Here is a 23,177-nt window from a genome sequence, read left to right on the forward strand (position 1 = left end):
TGTTGATTACCTTCCTGGAGAAGAGCTGCCTGAAGCTGCAGGGTGCTGCTGAAACCCACCCTTAGGAGGCCCAGAGCAACCTTCCCTTGGACCTTTGCTGATGGCAACACACAGAAGTCTTTTTCCAGTTTGTTCTCAGCTGTGCGTTCCCACTAAGCCTCAGTCACTGTGCTGCAAATTTCCTGGGTTTTGCTGAATGCTGCGCTCTGTGATCCCAGGACTTGGAGAAGGCCCTGTGTCAGCTCATCGCTGCAGAGATCCCATCTCCCGCTCCAGTAATAACCGGTACCAGAGGACTCCAGAAGAAGAAACCCTTTGCAATGAGCGATCAAGGGGGAAAATCCTCTTGTGGGGCCTCTGCTCATTGTGGGCCTGTGGCAAGTGATTTCTGTTAAATCATTCAATAATCATTAAGAGAAGATCTGCATTACATTTCTCACCTCTGGAAAAGGGGGATGATGCTATTCACCTGCATTGCCAGATACTAAGAGACTTAATAGTGTTTATGAGGTCCTGTGGTTTGGAAAGCATTCAAGGAGTGTGTGTGTGAGAGAGAAATGAGGGGTAAACAGTCCCCACGGACCTTGGGGGCGGGGAGGGGGTGTGTGAGAGGGAGAGCACAGCCAGAACAGTGTGGGGTGGGCACTGCCTGCAGCCCCCCCAGCCAAGCCCCTGGTGCACCAGCAGGACCCTCACAGGGTGCTGGGAGCGAACGCAAGGGAGGATGCCCTGCAGAGCAAGAGGGTTGTCACCATGCTCCTACTGCCTTAAATTAATTTGGGTCTGAGCCTTACAGTGGATGTTGCTCAGAGCCTTCCTGGAGGGCTTGGTTTGGGAAGGCATCTTTGCTCGGGGGTTGGTACTTTGGGGGGGGGGGATGAGATCACTCGGCACCCCACCTGCCCCCAGGTACCCCCCCCGGAGAGAGGGGGCAGCTCAGCAGGTCCTTGAGCTCCCGGGCGGCAGGGAGGGAGGGGGTTAACCCCCCCTGCTCATTCCCCAGCCCCAGCTCTGCTCCCCGCGGGGCCGCCGCAGCCCGGTCCCCCCTCGCCCGGCACCGCCGCTCCCGAGGCTGCTTTTCCCCCTCTCCCTTTGCCATGTTTAGTTAAATTTCCCCCGCCTTAGTTGATGTCACATCCTGTTCCACAGCCATCCCCTGCTAGTAGCCAGCCCTACCGATTCCTTTTTTTTTTTTTTTTTTTAATCCCTGTCCTCTCCCCATCACCCCCCCTTTTCAAGGCAAACTTTTGGCAATAGCAGAGATAATCATTTCGTGCTCCGTTGAATTTCTCCTCGCAAATGTCTTTCGATCAGGGGAGCCATTAAAAAAAAATTACCAGAGAGCCAGCACCGGGAGCAGAGGAGAGAAACTGGGATCCCAATAAATATGCAAAGTGAAGGCTCTGCTAAGCAGATTTCTTGCATTGCTTCCTGGGGGTGCTGAGAGCCGCCCGGAAAACCATTCTGATTTTTTTTTTTTTTAATTGCGTTTTGTTGTCTTTTGTCTTTTTTTTTTTTTTTTAAATTAAAATAATAATAACAATAAAGGACTGAGGAGGCAGCGAGGCGCTCGGTGATCGGCACAGGGAGACTCGCCCGGGAGGTGATCTGTATGCAAGGTGCCTAGAACTGGGTGCGAGACATGCAACCGGCAAGCAAGCTCCTGACCCTCTGCTTTCTCATCCTGATGGGCACAGAACTCACTCAAGTAGGTTTCTCTCTTGGCTTCCCCCCCCCCCCCCCCCCTTTCTCTCCCTTTCTCCCCAACGCCATTTTCTATTAAACCTCGAGAGCACAAAAGAAAACTGGAGTAGGAAGCTGCACCTTCGTGCCCCCCCTTCCCTGGGTGCCCCCCATTTGCACAGCCCGCGGTGCAGGTGAACCCTCCGGGCTGGGGGGGGGGGGGGGGGCGGAGCACGGCGGAGGAGGGGGGAGCAGGTCGGGGGCTCAGGAGCTCAGAGCCGGGGAGAAAAGGGGGCTGCCCCGGCATGGTCACCCCGAGGGATGGGGCGGGGGGGGGGGGGGCGCCCACCTGGATGCCCCGCTTGTGGGGAAAGTTGCCGGGCGGGGCTGGGGGGGGCAGCGGGCCCCCGCCGCCGGGCTCGGCTGGCCCCGGCCGGCACCGCAGGGCTCGGGCTCTGCGAAGTTCGGGGCTGCCTGTCCCGGGTCCCCGCGGGGACGCGACGTGAGTGTGCGGTGGCCGTCCCTCCTTGTCACCCCCCCCCACCTCCACACCAGCTCCTCATGTGGGGGTAGCTTTGCTGATTTTAGGTGACATTTAAATGTCCCTTGATGTTTCCATCTGTGACAGTCTTGCAGGAGAGAGGAGCATCTTATTTATCTCCCTCTCCCCCCTCCGCCTTTTTTTTTTTTTTTTTTTTTTTAAACTGGATTTTAATGCTTGCCTTTACTGTCCCGGCCCCTGGGCTCAGTGAGTAGTGAGGCTGGGGGGAGGAAAGGAGGGACACAAAAGCCATCTCTTGCAAGTGGAAATAAAACTCCATTTGACTTCTTTAAGCTAATTGGGGAGAGGCAGGCAGGGAGGTTGTCTTTTGGTTTTTTCCCAGTCACTGAGGAAAGGAAGAAAAGTAATTGCAAGAGGATGCTCTAGATTGTGGGGTTAATTGTGATGCTGCCTGGAAGCAAAAAAGAAAGAAAAAGAAGCTATAAATAGGAGGGGAATGGAGGCTTCTTAGTGTAGGAGCAATTAGCAGCTGGGCTCTCATCCTGGATGCTTTATGTAGATTATTTTTTTCCTTTCTCCTGCTGACAATGCGCTCTCCTGTCACTGCCCTATTGCTGAAGTTTCAGTAGCTGAAGCCTTTCGGCTTTGCACCCTCAGAGTATTTCTGCTGCCCCCAGGAAGAAATGGCTGAAGTAAAGAGCTGCCTTAATTGCATGGAGCCCTCCAGAGAAGGGATGAGAAGGTAGTAATTTTGGGGGTGAGCAAAGAAATCCAAGAGATGTGTGGATGAGGAGGGGTGGGAAGGAACCAGAGCTGCAAGTGAGTGCCCAGGAGAAGCCCATTGTGTGCGAGAGGATGCACGGGGAGTGCGCATGCGCCGCGCTGGACAAAGCAGCCAGCGACCGCCAGCATTGCTCGGGAATCAGCAAAAAGGGGCTCCACGCTACGCGCCCGGCCCGACTGAGGGCACGGCCAGCCAGGGGCCATGGCAGCAGCGTGGTGAAGCAGTGTGGCAGGGCTGCCCCTTGCCCCGCTGCCCCTCCAGCCTCCCCTCCTGCCCAGCCCTGGGCAGTGCACTACGGCCTGGGGACCTGGGTGGTACCCCTCTCCCCAGGGGCTGTCACCGTCCCTTATCGGCCTTGTCAGCCCCCATCGCTCTGCATTGGTGGGTTTTTTCAAGGACACGGAGTTATCACCTCTTGCGCCAAGGATGCCGCTGTGCCTGGCTACTTTTTCCTTTTCTTGCTTTCTTTTTTTGTGAATGCAGCACTCCAACTTTTCGCCCAACTTTCAGTCGGGGTGGGGATGGGGAATCAAATCTGCTCCGAACTGTGGGGCTGAGCGCTGCGGGCTGACTTTGGCAGAGTTACCTCCCAGCCCGTCCCTGCCCGCTGGCGGGAGGTTGGAAGCCCCTGCTAAAGCCCTGGCTTTGCTGAGCTGCCTTGCCAGGGCTGGTTTCTGGTTTGCGGTGTCTACGTGGGCTTTGTAACCTGCAGGTAGCTGAGTCCTGCCAGGCCCCACGTGCCGGCCATGCAGAGCTCTCCCGCCAGCGTGCCTGCTGACTCGCTTGGCACTGCAGAGCCCTTTCAGAGTTTTAGCATCTCGTTTCTGTAGCACAGCTGCCAGATGCAATCCCCAAATATGCCTTTCAGCCCAGGCACCGCCCAGCTCAGTGTCTTCCACGTTTAATTCAGTGCCGGATTCACATCTCCATCACATGTGTGTAGTCTCTCCCATCCCCTACAGAGATCCCATGCCGGGGGAGGAGGGAGTGAGGTTCAGGGGGGAGAGGTTGCTGATTTAGGCAGCTTTCCCTACTGATGCAGGAGCTGCTGCCGTCCCCTCCTCCCCCTCCCTGCAGTGACACTGGCAAGCCAGCGCACAAGAAAGGAAGAAATGGGGAGAGGAATGGCTGTTAAATAGGACTGGAGGGGGTGAGCACATGGCTGTCCTTCCAGCTGCGTGCTGGGAAAGCTCTTCTCGTGGAAGGGAGTTGTCTTCAAGGTATTGGTACTGCAGCATCCTCTGACGGTCCCCCGGGTGGGAGGAAGAATGCCCGCACCCGGCTGGGAGCACATGGGTGATGCACACACTGCGGGCTGCACCCCCAGGTTTGGTAGGGGCTTTGAGACCTGCCTAAGGTGGATGGTAGTTTTACGTGTGTGAAACAAGGGGAGAGCTGCCCCTACACACACACCCCCACATCCCAGTCCTTTGCAGAAGCCCCTGCCTGCCCCTCGATCCCCTGCGTGCCCCCGGCAGGCAGGGCCAAAGCGGGTGGCAGGAGCCCCGGCCCCAGAGCGAGACCTGCACGAGGCTCTGGGATTTCTTCTAGCTGCCAAAGGTCTCCTAATTTGATTTATACCTTGCCTTGGCTCTCCACAGGTCAGGGATCAAAACCTGAAATGACATATTTCAGCTGGGTTGAGCAGGCTGGTTTCGGGGTGCAGCAGCCAGGTATGGGTGCTGGGATGGGGGGGCAGAGCTGCTGCTGCCAGCACCCCGGGGTGCAGCACCCTCACTCTGGCTGTGCATGCAGCTCTGGGCAGAGGGCTTCCTGGGCAAAGCACGGGGCTTTCTCTCCTTGTCTTCTTCTCGGTGAGACCCAGGGCAGCTCTCCTGGTGGCCATGAAGGACCAGAGCCAACTTACGCTCTCTAAGGATCTGCTTGTCACGTGCAGAAAGATAGTGCTGCCAGAAGGACGGAGGATTTGGGCTGCTGTAGTAAAGCCAGGGGTATCGGCAGAGGGGGTTCAGGATGCCATCTGCTTGTCTGTCTGTCTGTCCGACCCGTCCTTTTGTCATGCCTCGTCCTTGCTGGTGAGCTGCTGGGATATTAACAGCAAAAACCTCTTTGCATTCCTCAAAGTTTCGCAGGCACAGAGCGAGGCAGCCGGCGCTCTGACATCCACTTACTCGGTAATCATTGAAACCACGCAGGAAGAAATACCTTCCTGGAGCAGGCAGTTATTAAACATTTAGGGCTTCAGCAAGGCGGGGGGGAAAAAACCCCAAACAATTTTGCCATTGATTTTCCTAAAAGCACATCAGGTCCCTCTTGGGGCTATTTTCAGGGGAAGGTGGGGAGCTGCCAGGGATGCATGCTGCCCTCCCCAAAGCTGCCCGTGCCCCTCTGCCCCAGCAGCACCCAGCCCGGCCGTGCTGGCTCCCCTCCATCCGTGGGGGACTTCCCCGTGCCCGGCTGGGTGGCCAGGCTCTTCCCTCCCCTGTCAGGGAGACACATGGAAACTAGTAGGATTAAGCTGCAAATCTGCAGCCTGTAACAGGAGGCAGCTGCCTCATCTCATAAACCAATTTGTGTCTAATTTCACTAACTTCAGCTTTAACCAATAAAAAAGAAAGGTAATTTTCAGCCCTGGGTTGTATTTATTACTCAAGTTATCAGTCCTTGTAATCAGTATTAGCATCACTGCGTAAAGTAATACAAAACTAATTACTATCTGAGTGAATTAGATAGATGAAGGCTGTAGACTGAGTTGACAGTGGAAGAAGCTAATTCTCGAGTTATGAGTGATAAGTGTTGGCTTTGCTCTGCTGTGATGAAGCTATGAACAAAAGGGAACAAGGCAGGGACAGGGACACCCAAGGAGTGTCCCTCTGGGGTTTGTTGCCTCTGGGTGCCTCGGCCAGGCTCTTTGGGACAGCCGGGCGGGCAGGGGGATGCCTGAGAGGTTGAGTCAGTCAAGCAGTCCCCCAAAAAGGGGAAGATGCACTTGGGGAAACTGAGGCACAGAGCCTTAGACGTGTCTTAGCACCGGCAAATCCCGACCGCGGGGGAAGAGCACCTCAAAATCCTGATTCTGCCTCTTCTGCAGGCTGTGGCCGTTGCTTGCCACTGGCCTCCCAGAGCTGAGCGCAGGAGCCCTGGTCCCAGCCTCTGGACTGGCTTTGTCCTGGGTTTTGGCCCTGGGAAGCTTTCTCCCTGTTCAGGACCGAGGTCCTGACTCCCAGCCCCCCTCCCCATCCCAGCTGGGAGGCAGCAATCAAAACCAGCCAAAATGCAAAAGATCTCCTGGAAAGATAACAGTGGGGCAATAGCACATGTCAGCCCTCGGTCCAGGAGCGCGCAGCAGCGAGCGACCCTGGAGCAATGCCGTGTTTTCTAGCAAGCAATGTGCAGAACACGTTTTCAGTGTAAAGGCGCTTTCTGACTGGAGGCGTGCGAGTGACCCAGGGAAATATGCCCAAAAAAATTGTCATCCCTAACCAAAACATCTGAGTAACAAGAACCCATTGACGCGCCCGCAAAACCTGCGTCGACTTTAATGGGCTCTGATCTAGCCCCGAGGCTCTGACATGCATTGGCACTCGCTGTTAGAGCATGGGTTTAATGTCAAGAGCAGCTTTAGCTAAACACAGATTTGGTGAAGACCTGCAAAGGGGATTATTCTGTTCCAGTGTAACATAAGGAGCATGTTCTTTCTGCTGCAGAGTGTTTCTACTTGCTGTGCGGATAACAAAAGGAAAGGTTGCAGAGCGTTTTGTGTGCAGAAGGAGTAGTCCCAGTGTCCATAGCTGGAGGTTAACTTTCCGGAGCACGTTGGGCTGCCCGATCCCGAAACGTGGCCACTCCTGGAGTGAAGTGCAACACCAGACACAGGCAGTTTCACACGAAGTCCCACCAGGAGCTGGCAGTGATCTGCAGCATCGTGGTCACTGTTTCCAAAGCACTTTGGGGTCTGTAATCGCCATTTTCATTCCTTCCTTCGCTTTCCCCATCTGTCCATCCATAGCCTCCCTGTGATGGGAGGGGAAGAGTTTGCTCTGCGTCGGTACAGTGCCGAGGTGACAGGGTCCAGCTCCAGGACTGAGGTTTGTGTGAGTGATGGTAGCAGAGATAGTGACAAAGCAGACAAAGGGGCAAGGATATTTGGAGGTTAGACCCAAAAATCAGGGAAACCTGGTACCATTTATTGCTGTGGTAGTCATGACCTGCTGAGGGACAGATGCCCCATGGCAAATGCAACAGAAGATTGTCCCACGCTCCAAAGGTGATGGGTACAAAATGTGTGTTCCTTAATGAGGATGAAGTTGCCCACGCTGCCTCCCAGGGTAGGTGGGGTGCCTCTTCTGCCTGGCGCTGTTCACAGCCCTCCTGCTGCCCACAGGCTGGTGTGGAGAGATTTTGGATACCTCCTGCCACAAGCCCAGGCAATGGGGAGTGCGAGGGAAGGGGGTGAATGTTTACTGAGTTGAGAGAGGGATGAGAAACATTGTCCTTCTCTCAAGAGCAGAGTCCAGGGCTCTCCCTCCGTAACCCTGTGGTGCCAGGCAGAAAGCAGAGGGGCAGTGCTGGGGTGGGCTTGGAGCCCCGGCCTGAGCCTGCTGAGCAGGCAGGGCTGGGCTGTACCAGCAGCTCCTTACCCTCAGCCTTGAGCCCCCACTGCAGGGACCCCCACGCAGAGCTGCTCCCCATCCCCATGGCCTTCGGCTGCCAGCCGTGTCGTGCAGTGCCAGGGAGCGCAGCACCTCGTCCCAGTTCACAGGGTGCTCTCCCCATCCGTGCGTGACGGAGGTGGTCCTTTCCACCCTGCAGCTCGCCTGCCTCCATGCAGTCCGCACTCCTTTGCAAGTGCAGGAGCACCTGGCAGTGGGGCAGCAACAGGGACTCTGGCAGCCCGGCACCAGTCAGGACTCCAGGAGGGATACAAAGAGTCAGTGGAAGCAGGGAGTCCTCCAAAAGACTAGTTCAGAGCCCCTCCATCAACTACAGGAGGGAGCTTTGGAGAAAAGTCACTTAGTCCAAGTATCTAAGGAGGATCGCTGAAGTTACACAGCCAGGTCCTTCCAGAAAGGACAGAATTTTCCTGCAGCCCCTGGCCAGAGGGCACGGCACATCTTGTGGGTCTCCAGTGCAGAGAGGAGGAATCGGAAAGAGCTGGACTATGGGCTGTCCCACGTACTGCAGAGCAATCCCAAGGCAGGCCTGAGTGCCCTGCCAAATTACTGAGTCCTGTGTTCCCAGGAGAGGAGCTGCCAGCCCTGGGAAGGTGCCTGGGGCACTGCCCTCCATTGGGCAACCAGCTCAGCTGAACATATCCTCCTCGCTGGAGATGTCGGGTGTTAGCTGAGATGCCTCCAGCATTTACTGAGCCAGCTTGGAGCACCAGCAAGATTTGAGGCTGTTAAAATACAGGTGTATGCATTTTAAAGCAGATCCCATCCTCTCACCATGCATTCAATATGAGTTCTCTGACTGTGGTCTACAGACACTATCTCCACGTAAGCTTGGGAGCAACAGAAACTTCAGCACCTCTTCTCTGAACCAGCCAGGAGAGGGAGACAATGACCGCTGTGTTCTGCACACTCACACTCACTCACTCACTCTCACACACACACTCACACACAGGAGTTGGCCCTGTTTTCAAACCTTGACCCTTGTAGGGCTCCTTTAGGCAGACAGTCACATTTTACATTATCACTTCCCAGCAGCGGAATTTTCCACTAAGTAGCTATTTTGGAAGACCCTGTTCTTTGCTTTTATCTATCGTTCCTCCTCTTTCTCTGCTCAGAATATATGCATGCAAATAGGATCTTTCGTTCCTTAACAGTTCATCTTTTCCTGCTGTTTACTCTCTGCTTACAGCAGGAGAGGCACGGAGAGGGCAGCTCTGCACCCCCTGCTCCTGTGGGGAGGGTGGCTGTAGTGAGCGCATCAGGACAAGAAAAACTCGGGGACATCGCGAGGTTTTTTTTCAAGGCAATGCCTTGTGCAAAAAACCCCAAAGTGATCAGGAGAAAGGAGAACTCAACCAGGTCAGCAAAACTGGTGCTAAAGAGATTTCTGCAGACATTACGATGGAAAGTTGCTCTTTAAGGACCAGATCCTGCTTTGCTCTGGGAAGGCCCATCAGCGAATGCTGTCAGGTCAAAAAGAGTCATCTGAGTCTCCTCCTTGATTTTGCTAGCGTTTCTTCTGGTTTGCTCTAACATGAGTAAAGGCAATGTCAGGTCTCCCACATCAAGTTCATGTCCCTACTGTTTTTTTGCTGTGTGTGTTTTGTTTTGTTGCCATGCTGGGCTTCTAAAACCAGGGAAATCATTAGGGAAGAAGTTTCACATGTTTGCACATCACCTACTTCAGGCACTGAGATGACAGAGGTCATTTTCCTGCTTGATGCCCATGACCCAGCACAGCACGAGGTGACCGGCAGCACCTCATTGCACAGCAGCAACCACCACCTCTTCCCTCTGAATAACCCTTCGCCCCTAAAAAAGGGAAACAGCAGCATTTCTGGGAGCCTCTTTTTTGTCAGGTCTCTGCTTTGGACCAGCTGACGGGGGCTCAGCTTGCACGGCCGTGCCACGGGCAGCCTCATGTGTTGGGGAAGGGCCGTGGCTCTCTGCCAGCACGGGTTATACCCTACGGGCTCGGGGCCATCCTGCTCCTGGCACAGGTCCTTAATGCATCAAGTGACTGAACTTTCTGAAAAGGTATGGAAGAACAGCCGATCTCTTGATGTCCCTACCTTAACTCCCTTTATCTTACCAGAAAGAAAAGACTCCCAAAAAACTGCTGCTTTGGGCTATTTCATAAGCACTGGAAGCAAGAGAAAGAAAGAAAATCACCTGGATTTCTCTCTCCCCCGTTAGTACACGCACAGCCCCTCTTTCAGCTGATACAAAGAGTTTTGCACCAGGGATGCGGAGCAGCTCTGCTGACTGCCGCTGCCAGAGCCCAGCCTCCCCCCGCCTGCACGGCCCCTCTCTGCAAGGCGCTGGGAAAAGACTCCCGGTAATGGGCCCCCTCCTTAGCAGGGACTTATGGCTGCTGCTCCTCTCTCTCTGTGCCTCGCTGTCCCCGTCTGCAGAAGCTTTAATCATCGCAAAGCACTTGAAGGGCATACGAATGAAATCACCTGCGTGGACTGGCAGGAAATGAGTCTTTCTTTAGTCCAGGTGGAATCCAGAGCAAGGCAAAGGAGTGCTTGTTACCCTGCTGAGCACCATCTTAAATAACAAAGTATCCATAGCTCTAATTCCCTTTGTATGTGTTTGGAGTAGACAAATATGAGGGATAAACTTTACTTACAAACTTGGTTTCAAAGTGAACATTAAGATGATTTAAGTGGAGCACTAAAGTGTTTTATATGGTATGAAATCAGATAAGCAATCAGGGTCTCGGCTGCTACAGTGCTGAGCACAGCATAAGCACCTGTTAGAGCAGAACAGGCTGAACTGGAACAGAACGGGGAGCTGTGATTTATTCTAAAAGATCAAAGCCATCCGAGGCTTTTGCCTAATCTTCCTATGACCACAGCCTGAAACACCTCCTTGGTGCTGACCTCCTCAGGCACAACACTGCACGACCTGACAGCAGTTGTGCCATGGAAAGGATGCCTGGGCTTGGTGAAGCCGATTTCACAGGGTGGAAGTAGTTTACTTTGGGAGCCCTCAGCAGGACAGTGTCCAATTCAGAGGGCCGGAGTGTTTTCTTATTGATTTCAGCAGCAGATTGACCTGTCAGCTGGCTGACTCACCTGGATTCGAGCTGCTCTGGCCTGAGCAGGGGGAAAGGGCAGAGGTGACAGGGTTTGAGGGTGCTGGGAAGCGAGGGAAGGGAATGGCATTTCAGCTGCTGCAGCCTGTGACAGGCACCAACCGCTGCCTCCCAGCTGCCAGCGTCCGATTCTGCCGCTGCGTTGTCGGAGGGACAGGATCTGACCTGGCATCAGCGCTTGGACTCTAACTCATCTCTTTTTCTCCACCTGGTGGACTTGCTAAATGTGCTTCATTTCAGTGCTTTACAGAAACTCCCCCAGCGCTCTCTGCAGAAACAGCTCCACTTGGCTGTCGCCGGTCCCCCCTCCCTTTGCCCAGACCAGCAGCCAGCTCCTGGGGAGGCAGCTGTGAGACCCATGACCCCAAAGAGCCATGGCACTGGAAGAGCAGCTCTGGAGGTGGCAGGTTTAAGGCTGGGCTGATCAGACTCCAATGGGAATGTGGTGGCTCCCATGGGCCGGCCAGACTGGGGGTGGTGGGGCCACGGAACAGTGCAGGGTCTCCTGGAGCAGGGCCGTGGTGGCTGCTCCAACATGCTGAGGCCAGTGCTATACCAGTGGAGCGAGGGGTGTCACTTCTATCCTCTGGAGAGGGCCAGGGGATTAATTTCATAATTTGCTTTGCACGGGGTGTTTAAAGGTTCACTTAGGGAAGGATGTGCAAGGAACTGCAGATCTCTGTTGGTCGGAGACTTTGGTTCTGAAGTCACCAGGACAGTTCTGCAAACGCCTTCAGGAAACTTGAGTTGTGAACAAGCTCCATCTTGCTGCAGACTATATGCCAGGCCCGTACAGACGGGCTGCATGCCGTTTGCAGTGTAACAGCCCATGGGGTTCCTCGGCGGGGTTTGCCTCAGAGCCACACCAGCCACAGAAAGCCAAGAGTTTTCTCTGTACTCTGGGGTGGGATGTTCTGGCAGTGTCTGACACCGTCCCATCTCTCCTGTCCGTGCAGAATGGCGCAAGAGCAGGGCTGCCGACTCGAGGGCAGGCTGAGTTGCCAGGGCATTTTGATTCGGCTCAAGCGTATTGGGTTCTTCGTGCTGACGGAGGGCTGTGGTTGCAAAGCGTGGTGAGGGGGCAAGCAGGGATGTGGAGGATGCTCTGACAGCCCACGGCCCGGGAAGACCACAGGTCTGGGGACCACCAGGTACCCCGCCTGGGTCCCACACCTCGTGGGTTTGCGCGGGAGTGGTGCAGCCCTTGCGTGCACCACAGCGGGGAATGCTGCTCCCGACTGCCCTCGCTGGCAGCAGCTCCCCTTTATCCCCTGAGAGAACCTGCGTCTCCGGCACGGCGCTTCTTCGCTGCGGGCCCTGCGGCCGTGCGCCCACCCACCGACCCCGGCCCTGCACCGCACCGCGCCCGGTCCCGGCACCGCGCCCGGTGGCGTCGCCGGCAGCCGGCAGGGGGCGCCGCAGTGCCGCGCCGCAGCGGGGCCGCGCCGCAGCGGGGGAGCCGCCCCCCCCCACCCCCGGCCCGGCCCGGCGCCACCGCCCCCCCCGCCCCTCGCCGACGCTCTTCTCCTCCCTCCCCAAATCTTTTCCGCCTCCTCCCCAATTCCTTTCTGCTCTCCCCAAATCTTTTCCTCACCCCACCAAATTCTCCCCTCTCCTCAAATCTTTTTTCCGTTTCCCCAATTTTTTCCCCCTCCCCAAATCTTTTCCCCTCTCCCCAAACCTTGCTCTCCCTTCCCCAAGCCTTTCCGCCTCTCCCCAAGTCCTTTTCTCTCTCTCTCCCCAGTTCTTTCCCCTCTCCCCAAATCTTTTCTTCCCTCCGCTCCCACTTCCCCCCCCCCCAAAAAAAATTTCTTTCCCTCCCCCAAATCTCTCCTCCCCTCCGCTCCCCCCTCCCCTTCCCAAATCCCTTCTCCCCTCCTTCTCCCACCCGCCCATCCGCAGTCGCTCCGCTGGCTGGGCGCTCCGCGGCGCTCACGCCCCCCCCCGCCCCTCCCACCCTCCCGCCCCGGTCCCGTCCCGCCTCCTGCAGCCGCTCGCTCCGCTCCGCTCCGGCGCGCCCGGCGGCGGGCGCAGGGAGGCAGCCCCGCTCCGGCACCGGCGACACCGGCTCCGGCACAGGCACCGGCAGCACCATCGCCAGCGCCGGGCAGGGCCGCGGCGGGGCGGCGGCGGCGGACGATGGGCCGGCGGCGAGCGGCGGCGGCGGCCGGGCGGCTGGCGCAGCCCGTTCCCAGCGGCATGGAGCCCGGCGCCGGTGCAGAATGAAGGGTGCCTGGCGCCCCCCCCCGCAGACATGTCTGTGCCTTTACTCAAGATTGGAGTCGTCCTCAGCACCATGGCCATGATCACCAACTGGATGTCGCAGACGCTGCCCTCCCTCGTGGGGCTCAACACCACCAAACTCACGGCGGCAACGGGCGGCACCTTGGACCGCAGCACGGGAGTAAGTGCGGGGGGCGGCGGGCGGGGGACGGGAGCTGAGGGGGGGGGGCACCCGGCTGCCCGGAGCATCCCTGCCTCCCGGGGCGGCTGCGCCCCGCCACCCGCCCCGCTCCCCCCCCCCCCCCCCCCACCCGCCCGCCCGGTCCCTCCTCGCCAGGGTGTCCCCCGGGCTGCCTAAATCCCTCCTTGCCCGGGTGTCCCCCCTCCCGTATCCCCGGGACCTCCCCGCCCGCCGGGCTCCCTCCCTGCCGCGCCTCCCGCCGGCAGGCCCTGCAGGAGCCCCCCCCGGCTGCAGAGAGCAGCGCCCCGGGGAGAGGCAGGGCCGCCGCCCCTCGGGGTGATGGGGGGGGGGGGAATCGCTTGCAAAGTGCCCCCCCCGGGGCCGTGCCGGCGCAGGGAGCGGGGTCAGGGAGGTGCGGGGCTAGGGGGGGGCTGGCAGGAGACGGGGGACTGGGGTGGCGGGTGGGGAGCACCTCTTCTCTCCTCCTCCAGATGGGTTTAGCCATCCCTAGCCCCGGGCAGGGGGCTGGGGGTGACCCGGGTGCCCCCCCCCGTGCCTTCAGCCGAAGGGTTGCAAAGTTTCCCTCGTCGCCGCTTTGCAGTCACAGGGCGAAGCAGCTTGGGACGGCAGGTGCGAGTCCCGCAAGATCTCATTTGCTTCCCGGCCTTTAATCGATAGTCGTTAATGGGATGGGAAATGCGGTGGAGAAGTTGCGGTATATTTTGGTCGTGCCGTATGTTTCCTGTCCCTGTTCTGCTGGAGGGCCGGTACGGTGCCTGGTCTTACCACTTTGGAAATGGCTGAGAAAAACAATCCTTCTGTCTGTCTTCCCTTAGCAGGGAAAAAGGGGCACCTTTTGCCTCCAGGCTGCATGCTTGTGCCTTCTAAAAGAGCTAAGGTATTACAGCTCTGCTGTTTCAAGACGAGTATTTCATGTAGTGGTTCCGCTGATTGTGAATGAAGGTGGGATTTTTTTTCCATGTTACCAGGGATTATGAGACCCATTTATTATTTTTCCCCCCCTGTTGTTTTAGCTAGTGAATCAAATTGTTTGTCTGTCTGCCTAGCCTTCTCTCTTAGTACGTGTCTGTCAACACAGATATTTGCAAGGTTATTTGTAATATATTGAAATAGCAGAAAGAACATTTCCCTTCTGGCTGGCAAAACTGTGGTACTTTCAAAGAGATCGGAGGCTAAATTGTGATTAAATAATGTATTTTGCAAAGTGCTGTGAGATCAAAGGAAAATTAAGATCAGAGAGGTTTGGAGAGCACAGGGGGCATGAGGCGGCCTGGGGAACGTGCTGGTTTGTGGCTGGGCTCCCTGTCTGCTGTGTGTCCTGGAAGCTCAGACGGAGGCACTGATCCTACCCTCCGGACCGCATCCCTTCTTTGCTGGCGTGCTTCGCAGGGCACGGCACTGGGCTTTCCCTGCCCAGGACCCGCAGAACGTTTGGAGGGAAATGATTGTCTGGTAAAGCTCCCCATCCCCAGGAGAGTCTGGCAGGGAAGGGGGGAAACATAACTCCCGGTGTCGGCTTACTCAGGAGAGGTGATTTTCCTGCTGCCGGATCCTGGAGAGCTCTGCAGAGGCACATTGATCACAGCTCAGCCCTCAGCCAGGACACCGTATCCTCACTGCTAGCTCGGGCACATCCTTCTCACGGTGTCAAGGAGAAGTCAAGTGCTTTGTAACGACAGCCGGGCAGCGGGTTCCCCACCCCAATGCGCTCGGTGCCTTACAGCACGCTACAACCCTCGCTGCTTCGTGGCTTTCCTCGTGTCCATGCTTTCCCACTTGCGTTGCCTTCTTGCTTCAGCTCTTGCTCTTCTTTGCAGACCCTTCTTTTATTTGTCCTCCATCCATATTTTTGCGTTACAAGTAAATTTTGCCAGCTGGGCCCTCGGAGGAGCCTCCCTCCGCTTCCAGCACCACTCCAGTATCTGCCACATCCCTCCTGCTTCCTCCATTCAGCCCCCGTCACCTCCCACGGCCCTGCCAGGCCTCCCCCCATTTACTTAACCCATCTTTCCCTGTGTTAATTAGGTGTTGCCTACCAACCCAGAGGAAAGCTGGCAGGTCTACAGCTCTGCCCAAGATAGCGAGGGACGTTGTATATGCACAGTGGTGGCACCTCAACAGACGATGTGCTCGCGTGATGCCAGGACAAAGCAGCTGAGACAACTATTAGAAAAGGTAATGGTTGACCCCTTCTGGGAAAGGTGGTTTGGTTTGGCATGACGTTGGGGGTAAAAACCCGAACGAGCTGGGCTAAGCCTTGGTTTCCAGGGAAGACAGACCCCTTGGGCCAGCCCTCCCGTGCCGTAGTTGTCCCCATGCGTGTAGTGGGGAATAATCAGCCGCAGTCGGGAGGATAAATCTCGAAGTGTTTCTGAGGCACAGAGGAAAAGGGACCGTGGCCTAAGGTCAAGTTAAAACTGCTGAGATCAAAGCAAGAATATTGAACCATATCGCTAAAAAAAAAAAAAGTAATTTACTCTTTTTTTTTTTTCCCCATTACATTAAGACAAGCAGTTTCAAAGGATGAGCCTCCACAAGATGAGAGAAGATAGAATTAAAAACCCAAAGCCCATGCATTCCTAGCCAAGCTGATATTAAAAAGGTCGAATAAAACAGTACAAGCTGTCGACATCAAATAGCACAGAAATGACAGTTAGTGGTTTTCTTTCTAATGTTGACATCCACTTGATTAGTTTTTAATAGTCTGCTGTCCAAAGAGATCAAAGAATCTCATTAGGGAAACATTCCCGATAACAAGAAATTTTCCAGATAATAGATTTCACTGAAGAAATGCTGTTTCATGTGAAATGGTGCTCTTCTCTTTAAAATATAAGTGGACTCCTGTGCTGGATATGTAATTATCCCTCACGCCCTAATGCTATGTTGGCATGTGTTGCGCATGACAAAATAATTTTTATGCTGCTGCTTTCAGGAAGTTGATGTATTAGTCACTCATAACAATATTAGACCTACACTTAACTGATTTTCCTATGTGATAAGGACAATAAAGTGAGGCAGGAAACATTTAGCCCTAAAACACTTCTTTGGTATGTCAGAGGCTTCTAAAAATAATCCCGCTCAAGCTTTTATTTCTCTAAGCAATAGCGGCAATCGGTCCAACAGCACATTTGTCTAAGAGGCAGCAGGCGTTATATTAGCAGCTGACACGGGCGTCTGAGAGCCATCGCGTTCCCAGAACTGCTCATACGCATCAAACAAGCAGGATTTGACCCGATGCCCTCTGCTAACGGACAGGCGAGTTGGGCGTACGAGACCTGGGATAGCATCAGTTCCCGTGCGGAGGGTGTAAGTGCTCAGTGATTTTTCCCTGATGCAGCTCTCTGGCTGCCAATGAATAAAGTGAAGGAGGAGTGGTATTTCAAGGCATGTGTTCTGGGGATATGTTACCTGCCTGCTAATCTGTCTGCATCTCACTCCTACGCTAACCTATATGAAAACCCCAAAATAACGAATAGGCTCTTAGTGCCAGACTTCTGATCTTGACGAAGGCTGAAATGATAATCCCTATAGGAAAATGCAACTGCAGAGAAGAGCTTCCAGCTTCCCAGGAAGGATTTCAAACCTGAAAACTCCTTCCTCATCTGACATTTTAACTGTAGCTTTGTGATGGGAAAACTCGCGTCTCCTGATTTCTCTCTGCCAGCAGATGAAGAAGCATAATGTGTCAAAGAGGTAATTGTGTTTGGATTTTCAAAGGAGGAGACCTGGCAGTCACCTATGGAAATAAGGCGGCATTGCTTTTATGGGCAAGAAATAAGCTGCATTTGTGCGTGTGTATGTGTGTGTACGCAAACCACTTACAGCATCTTCAGTGACAATCTCCGCACAGAGGCTTCAGCAGCTGAATGCACTTTGAGGTTCAAAGCTGCCAAGACCCCATCTACCCTCAACACATGGGCACGGGCATATGAGTAGAAGCAGCAGTTCATGCTGCTCGCAAGTGAATCCTGGGCACCCCGTCAGTTTAAAGAGCAGGCGTTAAGTGAGGTAAGGTGAGCCAGGTCTGCTCGCCACCGCACAAACTGTTCAGCCCGTGTTTTGACACCGAGGTGTCTGAGCTCATCTTTGGCTGGAGTACACGGAGTCCTTCCAGCCTTGTACGTGTCAGGTGCTGAGTCCAGATCTTGGACTGCATCCAAACCAAGACATCACCTAAATCCTGTTCATAAACAGATAATGTTTTATCTTCAAATGGATTTTTATTTATTTTTTTTGGCCCTGTTATCTGGGTGGACTTCCTCCTCTGATGGTTAAACCATTTTTGGTTTCCTGCCAATTCTTATTCTTTGCCAGCACTGATTTCCAGATTAAACAGTTCTTTTTGTTCCTTTGATATTCACTCCGAGCTGTATATAGGGAGGACAATTACATCTCTTCTCAGCCTTCACTTTACCTTCTACAGACCTTACAAGATGAACTTTTCATGTCCTGGTCCATCGGCTGAGTCCATCTCTCCGCTAATTCTTCTGGTAGACCATGAAAATCTCCCTCAAGATGCCTCATGCTATTGCTCCACCAGTTTGTCCGGCTACCCAAAGCTGAAGATTCATCCCAGTTTGAACCCCAAAGATAGGCTTAGAACAGCCCTTTCTGAGCTGGCATGAAAGGCTGATCCACGGGGAAGCTTGAGCAAGGTTTAAACCATGGCTTTGACCACGTAAATCTTTCTAGGGTCATCAGGTCAATATTGACTCTGTTACTCTGGTTTAATTCTGAAACAACTCAGTGTCAAGATGACAACAGCAGCACTGGAAGTTTCACTTGTATCAATTTTCTATTCCAAATGCTAAAATTAACTCTTTTCCCCAAGACAATCGCGGGTGTCTCTCTCACGTTAGCTTGATGGAAAATGAGGTTTCACATTGAGAGTGCATGCTCCACCAATGGAGGCAAAAAGCATTTTAGCTGATGTTTGAGGACAGCGGTTAATGGATGAAGCTGAGGGAATTCGAGAGACAGTATCCTTGGGTCTCAGTTCATTAGAGCTCTTATGTACATGCTTAAATTTAAGCTATGAACAGTCTCATTGAGATCTAATCACGTGCCAAAGTACTTTGCTGGATCAAGGGTGTAATATGCTAAAGAAGGAAAACAAGTAGATCTTCAGCTGACGAAGCACACGCTGCTGTCAGAGATCAGGAATGGTGGAGACTGACTTTCTACAAGTCTGGCCAGAATCTTGCCTGGTTGAAAACAGTATGGGCAACAAATAGTGAGAGTCGGGACTTGTAAAACACATCCCCGAAATAGCACAGCAGCTAATTTTAGGCGTCTCAGTTTAGAGACATGAGGAGGCTATTTTCCTCTGCTGTCAGAGGAGAGGCAGACTCCTCCAGAGGTGATTCAGAGCAGAAGCCTGAGCGAGATGCTCCGATTCATTTCCTAGCGGATGCTGTCTCTCCCTCCCCACCATCCAAGAGGCAGCGTAAGGAGCCCCGGAGCCTCGCTCAGCCCCTGCGGGGTCAGATACCAGTGTATCATTACAGAAATGTTGTTTTCTGATTGCCCGCAGCTTGGCCTTTAACTGGGGTTAGGCATTAGTGGAATAAATGAGATCCATTTTGTATGATCCCTACAAGTCATTCCTATTCCAACTCATTGGAACAATTCTGCTATGTAGATACAGCTCGACTCAAAGGAGGATAGACTGGATTACCAGAATAAAAATATCTGCAGACCAGTCATGCTTGTCTAAGACTTCCCTCCTCCTGCCTCAGGGTAGAGAGAGGTCTTCAAACTCCTCTACACCCAGCCCAGGTAAATTAGCACCCAGTTGCGTCCGCTGAGAGCTCACGTACCCCGCGGGAGGCATGGCTAAATGGGAGCCACACGGGCTCAGGCTGATCTCAGGTTTGCTCTTTTCCTCTTCAAACCAAGAGGGTCTTGTTCTGCTCTTCCCTGCTCCTCACACCTCCCTGAGCAGGTCCTTGGTGGTAGTCAGGATGGGTGCTGGTTCATCTCTGGGTGATGTGTTGGGACTTAGAGACTAAAAATAGCTTCACCTTTGCTGAGGGAGACCATTAGGCCCCTGGAGCAGTTGTACTGGTTGTACAAAATGTTTCCTCACTGTTGGCCTTTGAAATACAGGTTGTCCATACATTTTTAATAGTCCCCTGTAATAGTTTTCTTGTCATCGTGCATGAGCAATGGGCATTTTGATCACTTCAGAGATGCAGACACCAAAGTTGGCATTTGACCTATGCTGGTTTCAGCAAGTAGTCTCCGAGACCTGGCTGCCGGCGGGTGTCCTGCCCTCCCCTTGCTCTGTCACTCGAGGTAAGTCGCAGCCCAGTGTGATTTGCTGGAGGAAATACTGCACTTGCACCATTCTTTCCCCATCCCAGCCCGTCTGCGCATGGCTTTGGCGAGGACGGAGACGGGAGCGGATGTGGCAGCATTGGCTCTGGGAAGTGTCTCGGAGCAGATCCGCAGAGACGGTGCTGGCTCACATTTGGGTTTTGCTCAGACGCCCACAGATGAAGAGACTTGAACCAGGATGCCTTTAACGTGAGGGCCCTGACGCAGCAGCATGCTTGGATGCCTGATTCATTTTAAACGCAGGCGTCATCCCTACCAATGCCGACAGTCGTATTTCTGTGGGTAACGCGGCAGCGGCAGGAGCACCAGTTGTGGGCTGAGCCCTGTAACGTACAAACCGTGGTACAAACACAACCATCCCTGATGCAAACACCTTAAATTATACCCGTTGCTTAATGCTAAATAGGTGCTTAAGTGCCTGCCTAAGTCAGAGCTTCATTTACCCTCTCCTAGCCTGAAAAAAGAGAGAAGGGAATATCTTAATAAATCAGATGGCAGCCAGCCTTCAAAATCAGGTCAGCCTAGCTATCGTTTCCCTCCCCTCCTTACACCTTCAGCTCTTTTTCTCACGATGAGCCCAGCCAACCTTCTTGCATCATTCCTTCGGCAGGGCCAGATGGGCGCTGCGCGGGGAGCCGCGGGGATGCGGCATCGGGCGGCTAGAAAAGATGCCGACGCGGCACAACCACCCGACTGGGCAGGCACCAGTGGGGCCAGGCAGAGCGGGAGCTCCTGCGGTACTTCCCAGCTTCAGGATGCCCTCACCTGCAGCTGGATTTGTTGTGGCAGATGCTGTATAAACAGTAGGGCTGTTTGGATAATGAAGTTTTTACTAGCTGGGAGTAAAGTTTGCACTTAGGCAATCAGTAAGTGTCACTTGCGTACACGAAAAAATGGTAATGTGCACCTCAGCAGAAGCATTTCTCATAGTCAGACGTGCTTCTGCTCAAATAAGAGCCTCTCCTCACGCGACGGTGAGTGCCGCTCCAGCGTCTCAAAGAGGCCATCGTGAGTGATGCATTTTAGCCTTGACTACAACCCTTATTTGCATGTGTGATTGTTAAATTATTCTCTGCAGCGCAGCAGAATAAATGTTTATGAAACCAGTTTGCTCCCCTTTAGAGCATGGGGTCATAATACTATGAGGCGCTGTTGATTAACTAGTAAATAATGCATAGGCTGGTTACCCTTTAGCTTTGTTGACTGTGTAGGAAAAGGTCAGCGTTCGGCGTTGGGATGCGAGCGGGGCTGCTTTGCTGCTGGGGAAGCGCCTTCTTAATCAGTCCCTTCTTGTTTGACAGGTGCAAAACATGTCCCAGTCGATAGAGGTGTTGGACAGGCGGACTCAAAGAGACCTACAGTATGTTGAGAAGATGGAAAACCAGATGAGGGGACTGGAATCAAAATTTAAGCAAGTGGAAGAAAGCCACAAGCAGCACCTGGCAAGGCAGTTTAAGGTATGTCTGCATTCCAAACTGCTAACGAAGCTGTGGCCAGGGATTTAGCGGGGTGCGCACAGGACTGGCCCTGGTCCCCGTCAGCTCACGTAGCCGTTGGTCCGGTCATACACGGCGCTGGCAGCCGCCCACCCGTGCAGCTCCCTCCTGTCCAAAGCACGGCCAGATCCAGGTTGCGGCATCGCATCCTCAGCCGCAATATGTTTTTCTATAGGGTAAAAGCATAAATCTCTGTGTTCCCGTACCCACAAACCAGCTGGGTGCCCCAAACAGGGCAGCGTAGGATTGCTCTGTGAGAGGGGGTCTGCAGGGAGACCTTGGGGCAGCTGAGGTCAGGGCGAGGTGGGTTCCCCTCCACGGCCAGGCAGCCCTTCCCTGTGCCGTGCCCGGGATCCGTTTCTTGGGAAAATCCAGGAGCTGGGGCTCCGTTACATTTCTGCAGCACGTGGCAAACCGCAACGGGCTGTCACCAAATCGCTTCCCTCCTTGGGGTGGTTGTAGCAATGGGGCAATCGATCAAACAAATCAAACCCCCCCCTCAAACCCCAAAAGTACGGCTATTGCAGCTGTCCTCGGGCTGGCAAACTGCACATCTCAAGGATGTGCAAATGTCCAATTTTGAGGTAACGGGGTTGGCAGCAGAGCCAGCACCTTCTGATGGATTATACGTGTTTTGTCCTGGTGTCATACAAATGAGAAGTAGAGATACCAGCCTTTTAAATGAACCTGTCATTGCGAGCAATGGTCGAACTTTCAAGAACTTGACTGAGAACAAATGAAATTGCCAAAAAGAGGCTGTCAGCAATATTTGGAATCTTAAATTTTAGTAATGCTTTGGATTGATAGATATAAAAAATAAATTGAGAAGATTTCTAGTGAAGTTTGGGGACATTTCTGATCAGCCACCCAGCTGATTCCCATCCTCATTTCCAGGCAGCTGCCCAGCTGGCTGGTGTTTTAAAGCAGAATTTTTTAATTGATATGTTAAATACTGAAATATCAAGATTACATCATAAAAAGCTGGGACGAAGGTTCTTAAAACTTTTCACCAACTCCACCTCCTCCACTCCTCATCTCCAGTTACTGCAGGACCCTAAATTTAGCTCCGCAGTCTGGATGTAAGGACCATCTTTCTGATTTCAGCATGAGATTTTTTTTTTTTTTTTAATTTTATTTTTTTCCCCCCCCCCTCCATTCTGATGAGTTGAATCCTCCCCATTGCCTGCCAGGGAGCTTGCACCGGGAAGTGCAAGTAAATAAGAAAATAAATATATTCCCCACATGCAAACCGCAGGAGGGAAAGCCTCTTGACTTAAATAGGAGGGGATGGGAAGGGAAGAAGTGAGGCGGAGAAGTAATTTCTGATCCCGTTCACCCCTGCGCTGGTTCAGCAGACAGCCAGATGTCACAGCCCTGAGCGCTGTGAACTTGGCCACTGTGCAGTAGTTTAAGCAGCACCAGGTACACTGTGTATACTAACATGCTTCATTAATGGGTAGGTGCATGCATATTTATGTCTGCTCATTAGCTGCTGGAGCAAAGCATCTTCAACAAAATGCTGCATACCGTGCCTTTAAACGAGGCCTTCATTTAATTTAAAAAAAAAAAAGTCTTCGTTTCTGCAAAATAAATTTGATAATGACTTTGATTTTTATGTTCTTTATAGCATGCCTAAAAACAGTAAGGAATTTTTGTCTAATTTGCTTCCAAAGCACGATTTTAAATAACAGCCACAGCATTTTGTTTCTGCTAATGCCAGCATTAAAATGTGAGTGGTTTGGAGCTCTTGTGTTTTTTTTTTTTTCTCTTTAGTTCCGTAAGAGTATTTGTCTATGAATGGCTATCTATATAAGGCAGGTTAGTGAGCTAGATCCTCAACAGTATTTCATTTTCTTGCTTACAGGGCTAACTTAAAAGCAAGTTTTTTCAATGCTGCAGTGACTGAAGAAGCAGTTCACTCCCATGTAACCATGAAAAGAGGGCCACAGAGCATTTTGCACCATGCATTTATTTTTTTGATTATTTTCCAAATTAGCACCATATCTCACTAAGGAACCTTGAACCACACAACCGAGATCTTCCTTTGCATGCAATTGTAGATGCATTTCATGAATAGTTTGAAACCCTTGTCAATGCATATATATATTATTTTATTTTATTTTTTGGAAAGAAAAAAAAAAGAACTCTTTGTGTATGTGATCTGAAGCATGTAACCCTAAGATGTTGCATTCTAAAAATGACAAATAAAGG

General features: G+C 53.1%; 1 protein-coding gene across 3 annotated transcripts in view; it reads left to right on the forward strand.

Annotated features, from left to right (window-relative positions):
* Window positions 1–1,512: 1,512 nt before the first annotated feature.
* Window positions 1,513–23,177, forward strand: part of OLFM1 (olfactomedin 1) — a 34,346-nt gene continuing 12,681 nt past the window's right edge. The window contains exons 1-4 of one of the 3 annotated variants that reach the window (XM_050907816.1): window positions 12,928–13,077; window positions 13,718–13,726; window positions 15,157–15,306; window positions 20,772–20,927. In XM_050907816.1, coding sequence (XP_050763773.1) covers window positions 12,961–13,077; window positions 13,718–13,726; window positions 15,157–15,306; window positions 20,772–20,927 — 432 coding nt within the window. In that variant the 5' untranslated portion in view covers window positions 12,928–12,960. Of the gene's footprint in view, window positions 1,709–12,927; window positions 13,111–13,717; window positions 13,727–15,156; window positions 15,307–20,771; window positions 20,928–23,177 lie in introns of those variants that run through there. The other 2 variants (XM_050907817.1, XM_050907815.1) reach the window with 2 other exon arrangements.

The sequence above is a fragment of the Gymnogyps californianus genome, chromosome 18 (assembly GCF_018139145.2).
Source record: "Gymnogyps californianus isolate 813 chromosome 18, ASM1813914v2, whole genome shotgun sequence".
Lineage (NCBI taxonomy): Eukaryota > Metazoa > Chordata > Aves > Accipitriformes > Cathartidae > Gymnogyps > Gymnogyps californianus.